Source organism: Danio aesculapii, chromosome 3 (assembly GCF_903798145.1).
Source record: "Danio aesculapii chromosome 3, fDanAes4.1, whole genome shotgun sequence".
Taxonomy (NCBI): domain Eukaryota; kingdom Metazoa; phylum Chordata; class Actinopteri; order Cypriniformes; family Danionidae; genus Danio; species Danio aesculapii.
The window spans coordinates 59,931,017-59,945,627 of NC_079437.1; the positions used below are offsets into that span (position 1 = coordinate 59,931,017).

General features: G+C 39.6%; 1 protein-coding gene across 1 annotated transcript in view; it reads left to right on the plus strand.

Moving 5' to 3' along the window:
• Window positions 1-14,611, plus strand: part of arhgdia (Rho GDP dissociation inhibitor (GDI) alpha) — a 43,979-nt gene that overhangs the window by 27,352 nt on the left and 2,016 nt on the right. Inside the window, exons 2-5 of the mRNA XM_056454344.1 lie at window positions 6,663-6,858; window positions 10,780-10,863; window positions 11,660-11,736; window positions 12,888-12,951. Coding sequence (XP_056310319.1) covers window positions 6,672-6,858; window positions 10,780-10,863; window positions 11,660-11,736; window positions 12,888-12,951 — 412 coding nt within the window. The 5' untranslated portion in view covers window positions 6,663-6,671. The remainder of the gene's footprint in view (window positions 1-6,662; window positions 6,859-10,779; window positions 10,864-11,659; window positions 11,737-12,887; window positions 12,952-14,611) is intronic.

The window sequence follows — 14,611 nt, forward strand, 5'->3', positions numbered from 1 at the left end:
TTATTCCCACACTCAAAAAAAAATCTGGTCGGGTCCCGCGGTACAGCAGCAGAAATGCAGACCACTAGTTCGTATTTACCACATCTCCCTTCTTGTTCGGTCGAAACCCGAAATGCTGCCAAACTGCAGTTCTTTTCCGAGATCAGGTCACTTGGTGCGCGACTCGCCATCTTACCTCAGCTCTCTCTCTCGCTCTCCTCCACACTGTACCGTGTTGACAATCACGCACACGCATATTTAGCCATATTACCGCCCAAGCCTAGTATGCATGTATATACAGTTGAAGTCAGAATTATTCGCCCTCCTGTGAATTTGTTTGCTTTTTCCAATCTTTCCCAATTGATGTTTAACAGATTCAGGAATTTTAACAGTATTTCCTACAATATTTTTTCCTCTGGAGAAAGTCTTATTTGTTTTATTTCAGCTAGAATAAAAGCAGTTTGAGGGCAATATTATTACCTCCTTAAGCAATATTTGTTTTCGATTGTCTACAGGGCAAACCACTGTTATACAATGACTTGTGTTTCCTTACCTTGTACATGTGTAATGACAAGTCTTATCTAATCTAAAGTGTGCAGCCCTAAATTGCGTTTGGTCTTTTGCCGATGCATCTCGTGTGTGCGTGCGTGAGTGTGTGTGTCCAGTAGCAAGCTGAAAGTGATTCAGTTCTGTTATGAGTGTGATTGTGTGTGTGTTTAGCAAGCTAATACCATGTAAGGACAGTAAATGGCCGCGGCGAGGTGTCTGTATATTAGCAAAGCTGCAGAAGCGGAAACACTGAGGGGTTTTCTGCATTGCAGCAGCACTGATCCTCTGCAGTCGCTCTCTGGAAATCTTCAACACGTCCAGTCACTCGATCACATCTTCATTCAGTAGAGCTCTCACAGGTTTAGTTATTTGTCAACCATATTTGTTTATAAATCACTTTGTGAGTGTGTGTTCAGTGCAATAGTGTTTATATACTACATCACTTGGAAGATTTGTAATTGTACGTAGGCCTGTCATTATTGTTGTGCGATATATTATGATTATACAGTTGAAGTCAAAATGAAATCATTGTTGTTTGATGCATTTCTAAACATAATAGTTTTAATAACTAATTTCTTTGCCATGATGATACTGGAATTCGATACCAATCGATACTGAAAGTTTAATAACGTCCATTTCCTGCTAACATTTGAGCGCGTTCTTAAACAGCGCTGATTTGCTGTTGTGTTCACATGCTCAACAGAAATGGCTGTGATTGGCCGTGAAGGTCATTAGTTCACCGAACTCACCGCTGTTTACTGAGTTTAACAACAGAAACAGGGACACTGGAGCATTTCAAAGTCACGTCCGTCAGCTGGTTTGTCTATAAGCTGACATACGAGCGATCCTCTGATGAACTGGTATCGAATTCCAGTATCATGACCACACTACTCCTGACAACACACTGAGGTCTTGAAAAGCGAAACGATCACTCAGTGTAAGAAATTGAACATTATTTACTATATTATTAGTTTAATCCACTGGTCAAATGGATATCGGCGCACGTGCGAATCTAGTCCATTAGCTTTGTTGAAAATTGCGTGAAGGCGTGTGATTGGGCGGGAGGTCAGGTGATGCAGTTTATTGATGATATTGTTGATTGTGCATTCGTCATCAAAGCAAATAGACTGCAATCAGACTACGTTCACACATGAGCCAAGGCTGTGGATTAAAGCTAATAATATTGTAAATAATGTTCAATTTCTTACACGGAGCTATCATTTTGCTTGACAAGGCAAGCTTATTTAGATAGCACATTTCATACGCATTGGTAATTCAAAGTGCTTTACATAAACAAGAATAAAAGCAACAAGTATAAGAGAATAAAAACAACAAAGAATATAAATGATTAATGTGTTTAACAGGTTTTAAAGCAATGAAAAAAAAACGAAAGACATAAGTCTGCGATCTGTCGGACATAGCACAGTGCTCATTTGGTAAAACAAACCTGCCAACACTTCCGTTTTTCCCAGGAGTCTTCCGTATTTCAGAGCCATCTCCCACCACCCTCCTGTTTTGTTATTTCTCCCGGAAAACTCCCATAATTTTTAACCACCCCCCACCCCCATTCTTCAGTTTTTTGGTACAGTCTGTAACACCCGTGTTGCCAACTTTGGTATAGTATCCGATCGCAGTGGCCGCCCGAAACCCGCTCCATAATACAGTTAGTAACACCACAGTACAGTTACTAACCCGGTTCTCATCTTTGTTATTCAGACACCTCACCTCCCACCCCTCCGGTGTCCCCGATTTTCAGACACAAATGTTGGCAGGTATGCGATAAAGGCACAGCTAAACAGATGTGTTTTAAGTCTTGATTTGAATGAACCTAATGTTGGAGCACATCTGATCATTTCTGGAAGCTGATTCCAGCAGTAGGGGGCGCTGTTAGTTCCTGAGAGCCGATTCACCCTGCTTTGACTGAACTCTCTGTTCTGTTCTGTGACTGGAATTTCTAGTTTATATGATCCTAAAGATCTGAGTGATCTGTTGGGTTTGTATTCAGTGAGCATATCTGTAATGTATTGAGGTCCTAGGCCATTTAGTGATTTATAGGCAAGTAATAATACCTTAAAATCTATTCTGAATGTAACTGGGAGCCAGTGTAAAGACCTGAGGACAGGTGTGATGTGCTCTGATTTTCTGCTTCTGGTCAGAATTCTGGCCGCAGCGTTCTGGATGAGCTGTAACTCTCTGACTGTCTTTTTGGGGAGGACAGTGAGGAGGCCGTTACAGTAATCCACCCTGCTGCTGATAAAAGCATGAACAAGTTTCTCCAAGTCTTCAATGGAAACAAAGCATCTGATTCTTGCAGTTTTTGAGATGATAGTATGCTATTCTCAAACCTCATTGTGTCATCAGGAGCCACGGCTATTGATTTTTAGACTTGTTTGTATGTGTTTATTGTTAATCTTAACCTGTCACCACAAAAAGCCACGAATTCAGCTCAACCTTCTTTAATGATCTACTGCAGAATAACAGTCCTACATATTTGATGACAGTGTGGGTGAGGGAATTAATGGGACATTTTCATTATTGGCTGAACTATCCCTTTAGGTTTTAGTTTTATATTAAGCTTTAAATATGATTGTGTGAGTGCGGTATATTTGAGGCTCTGCAGTAATTGGCTTTGGCCACCAATGCAACAGTGCTGAAGACAGATGCCCACATTAGGCCACTTTCTCAAGTCCACCTCTGTCGCAGATCTGGCTGGAGCTTGTGTGTGTGCCTGTGTCTGTGTGTGTGCCTGTGTGGTGAATTCATTTCAAATTCATTAATGTTATTAAAAATTAACATGCAGGAGAAACTAATCACATGACTGTATGTGGGTCAGATGGCTGATATTTGGGCCACGTTTGAAAAGGACAATGTTTTTTTCATTTTACTCACCCTTAAAGGGATAGTTCACCCAAAAACTCAAACTTGTGTGTTTAATGACCCTCAAGGGGTTACAAATAGACTTCTGCTGGTGTCAGATTTACTACTCGCTAAAGCTTTTAGCATGATGGTTGACCTAATCTGCTAGAAAGATTACTTTAACAGGTATAATAACAAAAAATGCTTCGTTCTATGAATATGTTCAGAGTTTTAAACAAATTAAATTGCAAAAACATTATAAAGTGTAGTAGTTAATAACTATTGTAGTTAATGCATTAAAATCAACAGTGAGAAATAGCCATGTTATTATAATAGCCTCAGTTTTATTACAATAGGGGAAAACTATTGAACACGTCATGTTTTTTTCTGGGAATAATATTTCCAGAGGTGCTGTTGACATGGAATTGAACGAGATTTTGGTAAAAACCCAAACAATACAAACATTAAAAAAACTAAACTGAAAAGATTGTTGTGTAATAACAATAGACTGACACGAGGAGAAAGTACTGAACTACTGAAATGTGTTTAATACTTTATATATTAAAAAACGCTATCCCCTTCTATTTAAATTTTTGGTGATGGCAGCTTAAAGACGCCTCTCATATGGAGAATAAAGTCACATGCATTGCTCAGGTGTGAGTTTTTCAGACTTACACAGAGTGTCAAAATCTTGATGGTTCTGTGGGTCTCGTCTATCAAATCTGAGCTTTATTTTTGTTTTGTTTTTTATTGGATTCGGATCAGGTGATTGGCTGGGCCATTCTACATCTTAATTTTCTTTCTCTGAAAGCATCTGAGAGTTTCCTCAGCTGTGTTTTGGATCGTTGTCTTGCTGAAATGTCCACCCTGGTTTCATCTTCATCATCTGCTAATGTAGATGTTGGACTGAAGCAGCTGATATTCATTTACACTGAGGAAGAGCAGAGGGTTGCTGAAGAACTACTGAGAGATTTCAGCTACTGTCTGGTCTTTCTACACCTCCCTTTCTTCATGTGTTCAGTACTTTTCCCCTGCATCATTTCATTTTATTACACATAACTTGTAAGCTAATTAGTTTTGTTTTCTTTGCATGTATGCATTTCTTTGGTTGTTAGCAACATCTAGTGAAAATTTCAAGTCAACTGCACCTTTAGAAATATGTTTTCTGAGAAAAATGGGGCCATGTTAAATACTTATTTACTATTATCTTTATTTATTTTTATACATTATTAGGCATTAAGGAATTACCATTAGCTAAGAGCAATAAATGCTTTTGCTGTTGTCATTACATTGACTCTTATTAAATTAGCTGATGTTAATAAACGGAGCTTTACTGTAACGAGGGCCAGTTAATAGTCATCAAAATGTCAGTGTTGTTGGCCAGATTAACAAATGAAAATGTGTTTTTAAAGAATATTCCAAGTTTAAATAATAAATAATTATATTTTGAGGTGATCAATGATATCAATATTGTGCATGTTAATTTTAACGCTGTATTGAATTATTGAATATTAACATACGTCTAGTAAAAAACCTTTATAAGTTTAATCATTCTATTGAACGCGCTCAAAATAAGAAGAGAATTTGAAGAATGTTGGAAAGTGACTTCCATTATAGAAAAAAAAAAACAAATGTCAGTGGTTATAAGATTTTACTAAATATCGGCTTTTCTGTTTGACGGAAGAAAGAAAGTCAAACAGGTTTGGAAAAAAAGTGAAGAGTAAATGACGATTAGGGCTGTGCGATTGGGGGAAATATCTAATTGCGCTTTTTAAAAATGTTATTTGTTTTCTTTTTTTGGCAGATATTGGGATTTTTTTGATTTATTATTATTATTATTATTATTATTATTATTATTTTTATTTTGATTTGTGATTTAATTATGTAGTCAATCTTCAGCTCCATATTCTGTATTTAAGCTTCTTACTGCTAAAATGCAGTGAGTGTTGAAAAAGAAGCTTAAAAAAAGAGATATTACCTTCAACTTTTATTCAAATTTGTTTATTAATATTCAGAAATTAAACACTCATTTTTCTCAGTAGTGAGTTATGGCGTTAGTTATCTCCTGGTGCCTTCAGGATGTTTTTTTTCAGATGGTGTAACAGCTGCAAACAACTCTGGAATTGTACTTTGCTGTTGCTAGCTACTAGATTGAGTGTCACTGGCAATACTTTTAGTTGACTTTTTAGCAAGACGCTCCTCATATAGCTGCCAGTGGTGCTTTTATAGGTGCTGATAGTTGTATTTCCATGTGCGACAGCTCTGTGACTTACCAAAATATTTCCATATTACTGACATGCTGTTTTTCTTTGATACTAATTCATCTGTTAATGCTTCTGAAGCGGCAGGCGCCATCATCCCACTTGTCCGCGCTTTCCTGTGTGTTTGTTTTATTGTGAGCGTTCTGCATAGTTCGGTTTAGGGCTGCTCGATTATGGGAGAAATCATAATCAGGATTATTTTGGTCATAATTGTAATCACAGTTATTCAAAACGATTATCAGTTGAAGTCAAGATTATTCGCCCTCCTGTGAATTTTTAAAAAATAAATATTTCCCAAATAATGTTTAGCAGAGGAATTATTCACAGTATTTCCTATAATATTTCATATTCTGGAGAAAGTCGCATCTGGGTCTATCATATAAAACGTATATTTCATATCGCAGCCTCTTGCGATTCGCTAATCACAGATTCAAATCGCGATTCGATTGATTGCACAGCCCTAATGACGTCAACTTTGCTGAACTGTACCTTTAAAGGGGTCTTATTTTGTTTATCTCAGCTGTAAAGTCTGTAAGGAATCTGATCACATTAATTGATGGAGTGTTTATATTGTTTCCTTCAGATTAGTCCCTTATTTATCAGGGGTTGCCACAGCGGAATGAACCGCCAACTATTCTAATATACACACATAACAACACCTATACGCTCTCATTTACTCATACACTACCTTGAATTTAGTTGATCAGTTCAGCTATAGCGCATGTGTTTGGACTGTGGGGGAAACCAACACTGAGAGAACATGCAAACTCCACACAGAAACCCAACTGACCCAGCCGGGACTCAAACCAGTGACCTTCTTGGTGTGAAGCGCCAGTGCTAACCACTGAGCCACCGTTTGTGTTATATGTCATGCTGTAAATATTTTGGTAACTCACTAAGGGAAGTTGACATTATAACAGGACTTGTTTTAATGTGTGTGTGTGTGTGTGTGTGTGTGTGTGTGTGTGTGTGTGTGTGTGTGTGTGTGTGTGTGTGTGTGTGTGTTGTTTCCTCCAGCTGTCCATCATGGCCGAGCAGGAGCCCACCCCAGAGCAGTTAGCCGCTATCGCAGCTGAGAACGAGCAGGGGGAATCGGTGAACTACAAGGCTCCGGCGCAGAAGAGCCTGCAGGAGATCCAGGAGCTGGACCAGGATGACGAAAGCCTGCGCAAGTACAAGGAGGCACTGCTGGGCTCCTGCGCTGTGGCTGCAGGTGTGTGTGTGTGTGTGTCCCTGTCTCCACTGTGTCTCTGTGCGCTGACCTATTTGACTGTGTCAACGCACATCTCGGGTTGTACAGCAGGTCCTGGACCAGCCTGCATCCCCCTGACCTGCTGCTCTTTCAGCACACGTTCAGTTTTAGCTGCTTTGATTGGCGGGGGGCTTGGGTGCATGAGTGTGTGTGTGCGCACGTGATCGTGTTTGTGCGTGCATGTGTGTGCATGTGTGTGTGTACCTGCGTGATTGTGTGTGCGTTAGTGGATACCTGTGAGAATGTGTGTGCGTGATTGTGCATGTGTTAGTGTGTGAGCATGAGTGAGTGTGTGCGTGTAGTAGTGTGCACGTGCATGAGTGTGTGTATGTGTGTGTGCGCATGATTGTACATGAGTTGGTGTGTGCGTGAGTGTGTGCATGATTGTACGTGCGCGTGTGCACATTCATGAGTGTGTGTGTGCATGATTGTACTTGTGTTAGTGTGTGTGCGTGCGTGCGTGAGTGTGTGTGTGCGCATGATTGTACGTGAGTTAGTGTGTGTGTGTGTGTGCGCATGATTGTACGTGAGTTTGCGTGTGCGTGTGTGCGCATGATTGTATGTGAGTTAGTGTGTGCGTGTGCATGAGTGTGTGTGTGCGCATGATTGTACTTGAGTTAGTGTGTGTGTGTGTGTGTGCGTGTATGTGTGTGTGCGCATGATTTTACATGAGTTGGTGTGTGCGTGAGTGTGTGCATGATTGTATGTGCGTGTGTGCACATTCATGAGTGTATGTGTGCATGATTGTACTTGAGTTATTGTGTGTGTGTGTGTGTGCGCATGATTGTACGTGAGTTAGAGGATGTTTTGGGAACGTTGAGTGTTGGTCAGAGCAGTCAGCGTGTGCGTTTGCTCCAGATCCGTGTGTTGGTTCCAGCACCGTCTGTCTGATATTGTTGATCCAGGAGTTTGTCCTACTTGAGTAAATCATGTTGTTCTGGGCTGGAGCTCCAGACTCTTGGGTAACACAGACCCCAAAACCAGGTCACGTCTGCAGGGGCCGCGTGTTCAGAAAGATTCATTAGCATCAGAATGAGCTGCGTTTGGGAAATCCCCGGTTCTGTTATCCAGGATCAGGTACATTGTCTTACATTTCTGCAGTTTCCCTAAACAAAACTGGATCTTCCTGATACAGACACACACCTTTTGTTTTATCGTTTCCAAATCTCAATTACTTGTGCTCGACATTGGATCACACTGCAGTTTTTGTGATATCTTGCTATGTGATAGGGGGCACGGTGGCTCAGTGGTTAGCACTGTGGCCTCACAGCAAGAAGGTCGCTGGTTCGAGCCTCAGCTGGGACAGTTGGCGATTCTGTGTGGAGTTTGCATGGTCTCCCAGTGTTGCTGTGGGTTTCCTCCAGGTGCTCTGGTTTCCCCCACAGTCCAAACACATGCGCTATAGAGTGTATGGGTGTTTCCCAGTACTGGATTGTGGCTGGAAAGGCATCTGCATTGTAAAACATATGCTGGAATAGTTGGAGGTTCCTTCAACTGTGGCGACCCCTGATAAATAAGGGACTAAGCAATGAATGCTATGTGAAAATAAAAAAACTACAGATGTGGTCAGTTTGGGGCTCATAACAGCACACTGTTGAGTTCACAACACAATTCCTTCATGCTGTAACAACACTAATAGATTAAGGTAACTTGATTTTTTCCAGATTTAAGTAGATTTGACACAAAAAAATTAAGTTATCCCAAAAAAACTCGAGAGTTGTTGATTCAGCTCGTCTTAAATACATAGTTCGAACAAGCAGTTAATATATATATATATATATATATATATATATATATTGTGTGTATTTTTTAATTTAGAGATATTAAAACAATACAAACGTAAGCTTCATTTTTTAAATTTAATTTGAACATTCAGATCATCTGTTATTGAGTTTAATTTTACATTTTTTATTTCAACAAAGCCAGTTTTAAGTATCTTAATTGTATTTGTCTCATTGATAGATTTGTTTAAAAGAATTAATAATATTAAGCCAAGATCATGCTCCATTAGGATATTTTGGTAATTTTTCTATCATAAATGTATCCAAACTCAATTTTTGATTGGTGTTGTGCACTGCCAAGAGCTTAATTTGCTCAACATGATCACTGGACAGCTGATTTTTATCAGTGTTTCCATTGAACCCTCAGATTCCAGATTTTCAATCGCGTCTCTGCTAAATATTGTCATATCATAACTATCAATGCATATCAATGGGAATGGTATTTATTGACAAGTGTGTAAATCTACATTCCAAAAGATGACCTTTCTGAGTGGTTTTGTGGTCTAGGGTCACATTAGTCCTCATTGAGTCCCCAATAATGCTTTTTTTAAGTAAAAGTTTTGTCTTGTTTCTTGTCAAAATATAAAAAGTTTCTTAAATCAAGAAGCATTTTCAAGACAAGCAAAACATTGTTAAAATGAAAGTGAGTTTTACCTGAAATCACTCTTAAAATCTTTACACTTTGAGATCAGTTTACTTTGCTTGCTACATTCGGCAGATTATTTAGCTTGTTTTAAGGAAAAACTCTCCTAATTTTGACTCATTTCTGAAGACAATGTTTTGATTGTTTAGAAAATGCTTCTTGATTTAAGAATTTATAATTATTTGGACTAGAAACAAGAAATCTCAAAATAAGAAAGCGTTTAGAGATTCCAGCTGCTGTCTGGTCGTTCCATGCCTTTTTACGCCTTCCTTTCTTTATGTGTTCGATACTTTTTCTCTGTGTCATTTCACTTTAGTACACATAACGTCATTTCTAAACTAATCAGATTTGTTGTTCTTGTATGTTTGGATTACTTAAGTTGTTACTGACATCTACAAAAAAACTGTTTCTAGTCCGAATATCTAAAAAGTCTTAAATTAAGAAGCGTTTTTGGACACGAATAAAAAATTAGTCTTGTTTTCAGAGGTAATTCTGAAAATTAAGTGATTTATTTTCCTGAAAACAAGCTAAATAATCTTACTTTAAAGCATGAACAAGATTATTTTGCTGACTCCATTGGCAGATTATTTGACTTGAAAATGTATTATTATTAATGTATTATTATTAATGTGTTATTTGAAATTGTTTGCTCGTCTAGAAAATGATTTTTGATTTAGGTATTGTCAGACATTTGGGCTAGGAACAAGACAAAAACCCTAAGGGTCAGAAATGCATTTGTTGCAGTGTGTGTTTCTCCGCTGTGACGGGACTCTTGGCTCTACTCTAAACAAAACTGTGATGTTTGCTTGCAGAACGAGCCACAGAGAAAACAAATCAGCGGACAGTTGTGTTGTCAAACATCTTCTGCAAATACACCCATTCTCTCGTCCTTTTATCGGCTGACAAAACTAATAATCCGCCCTGATCTCTGTGCAAACAATCTGAGCTTCATGGAAAACATTCCCGAGACAGTGTCTGACAGTGTTTCCATCAGAATAAGTGAATTCGATTCACGCATGAAGCTGGAATATCTCATAAAACAAATGCCAATTAAGAGTTTCCATCCAATGAGAAGCAAAAGAAAACAAAATCGTCACTTCCTGATAAACTGGCGGCAAATATCAGAGAGGTACAAGAAGCCACGGTGTATGTATATACAGTGGTGTGAAAAAGTATTTGCCCCCTGCTGATTTCTTACATTGTTTTGCATGTTTGTCACTCATTAAAGTTTCAGATCATCACATTTCATTTGTTTTTGAATGGATCTTAACATGATGTCTAGTTTTTGAGGATCTTATGGTCTACTTCGCTTTGTCGTTTAAGTGATCAAACTTTTGAAGTCATCTGCTGAAATATAAAGCAGTGTATATAAAAGATCTTTCCAATATCGCACAGCTCTACTGCGGATTTATAAACGCTAATGCTTTTCTTTTATGTGTGTTTTTCTCGTCTTCACAGATCCCAGCGCCCCCAATGTTCAGGTGACGCGGCTCACGCTGATGTGCGAGACCGCTCCTGCGCCGCTGGTTCTAGACCTGCAGGGTGAGTACACACACAATCTCTGCAGCTTTCTCTGCTATTTCTGTGCAGGTATCAAAATAACCCCAAACGATACCCGACCCTATTCCTAATAAACTTATAAATGAAATAATTAACAATGCATGAAATTACAGTAAATATTCATTTAAGATGAAGTAAGACACATGTAAGATGTAAGTAAGAGTGTAAAACATTCAACTAAAACCTTTCATTACCACAGTGCTATACTGTACGATAATAGCACCTGATAAAAGCTGAAGTACGCATGTTATTTATGTAAATATGTAGTTTATCACTGCTGTAAAAGAATTAAAATGCCTAAATTTGACGTCTGTAAAAGGTGTGAGAACTCTGCTGCATATAGTTAAATGTGCTGTTTATTCACATTCACCCTGTATATCCTGTGACGTCACCATCTGAGGCCAGTTCTGCTTTATTTATCCATTATCAGCGGTTGTACTGTAATCAAAGCAGTGGTAAATCTCAGTGTCACATAACCTAGTTAAAGCACAGCGGTCTGAGAGCGCCACTAGCAGAGACAGGTGTGTGTGTGTGTGTGTGTGTGTGTGTGTGTGTGTGTGTGTGTGTGTGTGTGTGTGTGTGTGTGTGTGTGTCCTGCAGCCATCTGCTGGAAACAGGATTCAACTGCAGTCTGTCATTCACTCCTGTAAAAACAGTCCAAACCCCATCTGACGTGTGTGTGTGTGTGTGTGTGTGTGTGTGTGTGTGTGTGTGTGCGCGTTCACTAGGATGTTGTGGCAGCTGTAGTAACTCTCTGGTGTGTGTGTTTTATTCTCAGGTGATCTGGAGTCCTTTAAGAAGCAGTCGTTTATACTGAAGGAAGGAGTGGAGTACAGGATAAAGATCAGCTTCAAGGTCAGACTGATATCACCAAAACACACACACAGAGTTAGTTTTGGTGTAAATCTGCTGAGAGTTTACATACATTTGTCCAAAACTGCACATTAGTTTCTGTTATAATCCACTCAATTAAATGTAATTGATCACATTTGATTATTACACTCACCGGCCACTTTATTAGGTACACCTTACTAGTACCAGGTTGGACCCCGTTTGCCTTCAGAACTGCCTTAATTCCTGGTGGGGGAGATTCAACAAGCTACTGGTAATATTTCTCAGAGATTTTGCTCCAAATTGACATGAGAGCATCACACAGTTGCTGCAGATTTGTCGGCTGCACGTCCATGATGCGAATCTCCCATTCCGCCACATCCCAAAGGTGCTCTATTGGATTGAGATCTGGTGACTGTGGAGGCCATTTGAGTAAAGTGAACTCATTTTCATGTTCAAGAAACCAGTCTGAGATGATTTGCGCTTTATGACATGGTGTGTTATCCTGCTGGAAGATGGAGACACTGTGGTCATAAAGGGATGGACATGGTCAGCAACAATACTCAGGTAGGCTGTGGTGTTGACACGATGCTCAATTGGATCTAATGAGCCCAAAGTGTGACAAGAAGATATCCCCCACACCATTACACCACCACCACCAGCCTGAACCGTTGATCAAGGCAGGATGGATCCATGCTTTCATGTTGTTGCCCACAGAACTGCCGCTCACTGGATATTTCCTCTTTGTCAGACCATCCTCTGTAAACCCTAGAGATGGTTGTGCATGAAAATCCCAGTAGATCAGCAGTTTCTGAAATACTCAGACCAGCCATTCTGGCAGCAACAACCATGCCACGCTCAGTCACCTAAATCCCCTTTCTTCCCTCTTCTGATGCTCGTTTTGAACTGCCGCAGATCGTCTTGACCTTGTCTACATGCCTAAATGCATTGAGTTTCTGGCATGTGATTGGCTGATTAGAAACTTGCGTTAGTAAGCAGTTAGACAGGTGTACCTAATAAAGTGGCCGGTGAGTGTGTATATACATAAAAGTTGAAAGCAAAATGATTAGCAAGTATATTCTGGCTCCACTGAGTGCATGTAAAGGACATGCTGATTGATGGATCACATTAACCCAGTACAGCTGTTAATCTCTCATAAACTGATCTGTTCACAGGTAAACAAAGAGATCGTCTCCGGGTTGAAGTATGTACAGCAGACCTTCAGGAAAGGGGTGAAGAGTAAGTGCTCAAACACTCAACCCAATATTTTGGTCATGAGGGCAGATCTTTTCTATTTGTTCTTATAGGGAGAAGAAAAATAGAGGATGCATCTCTGTGCACTCTTCCTCAAATCACTCTTCTTTTAAAGGGATTATTTAGATAAAAAGAGAGAGAATTCTTCACTCATCTTTCACTTGTTTCCTTCTTTGAAACACAAGATGTTTTGAAGAATGTTCATAACCTCGTAACCATCGACTTCCATAGTAGGAAAAACAGATACTGTGGAAGTCAATGGTTTTGACGACTTTTGTCAAAGAAAGAAACTTAGGAAGGTCTGAAACATATAAGATGAGTGAAGAACTATCCCTTCACTGGATTGTGGATTCAGTAAATGTACGCTGTAAAAACAATGTAGAAATACTCCTGCCCTAACATTTGTGTTGAATTAAACTAAAAATATGAAGTTAAACTTTGTGAAAGCCGATAAACTGGGACATTTCTGATGTAGAAAGTGCCTTCTGAACTCTGAGTCCCGTCAGTCACACCACTAGGTGGCACTGTGATTCAGCAGAAACAGGTTCTTTTGTTGGTTATGACGAGATCAATTCAAGTGTATTTGAACATTAATTATTGTTTACTGAAGGTCAAAATCAGGAGAGTTACGATCATCATCATCATCATCATCATCATCATCATCAGTGTTCAGGCTTTGTGATTCAAAACTTCTAAACTAAGTTCAGATATAATCACTTGCAGCTCCAGACAATAATGCAGGGTAACTGTCCGTCTAGTAGTCGGGTTCTTATAGTACATTTATTTTATGTTTGTATCACGCGGCGGCTCAGTGGATAGCATTGTGGGCTCACAGCACAGCAAGAAGGTCGCTGATTCAAGTCCCAGCTGGGTCAGTTGGCATTTCTGTGTGGAGTTTGCATGTTCTCCTTGTGTTCGAGTGGGTTTACTCCAGGTGCTCCGGTTTCCCCCGCAGTCCAAACACATGCGATATAGGGGAATTGACGAATTAAATTGGCCGTAGTGTGTGGGGGTGTTTCCCAGTACTGGGTTGCTGCTGGAAGGGCATCTGCTGCGTAAAACGTATGCTGGAATAGTTGGTGGTTCATTCCGATGTGGCAACCACTGAAATATAAGGGATGAAGCCGAAGGAAAGTGAATGATGGAATTTTCGTATTACAAAAAAAGTATTAACAATTAAGTTTTCCATAACCACACTTAAGTCCACACTTACAGCATACTCTGGGACAGGGGTGGGCAACACCAGTCTTGTAGGACCCCACTGTTCATCCCTAATCAAACACACCTGAAAAATAGATCCTTCAGGATTGCTTGAATGACTGAGAATTGAGTGTTTAGGCAGGTGAAGTCTAACTTGGACGTAACTCTGATCCCCGAGGGCCACTTTTCTTAAAGTATGCATGTAATGACCGTGATTTCAGCCAATTAAACTGAAACTCATTCATTCATTTATTTTCTATTCGGTTTAGTTCCTTTATTAATCCGGGGTCACCACAGTGGAATGAACCGCCAACTTATCCAGCACATGTTTTACGCAGCGGATGCCCTTCCAGCTGCAACCCATCACTGGGAAACACCCATACTCTCATTCACACACAAATATTTTCCTGTATTTCTCCTGTTTTCAATCCTTCTATGAAAAGTG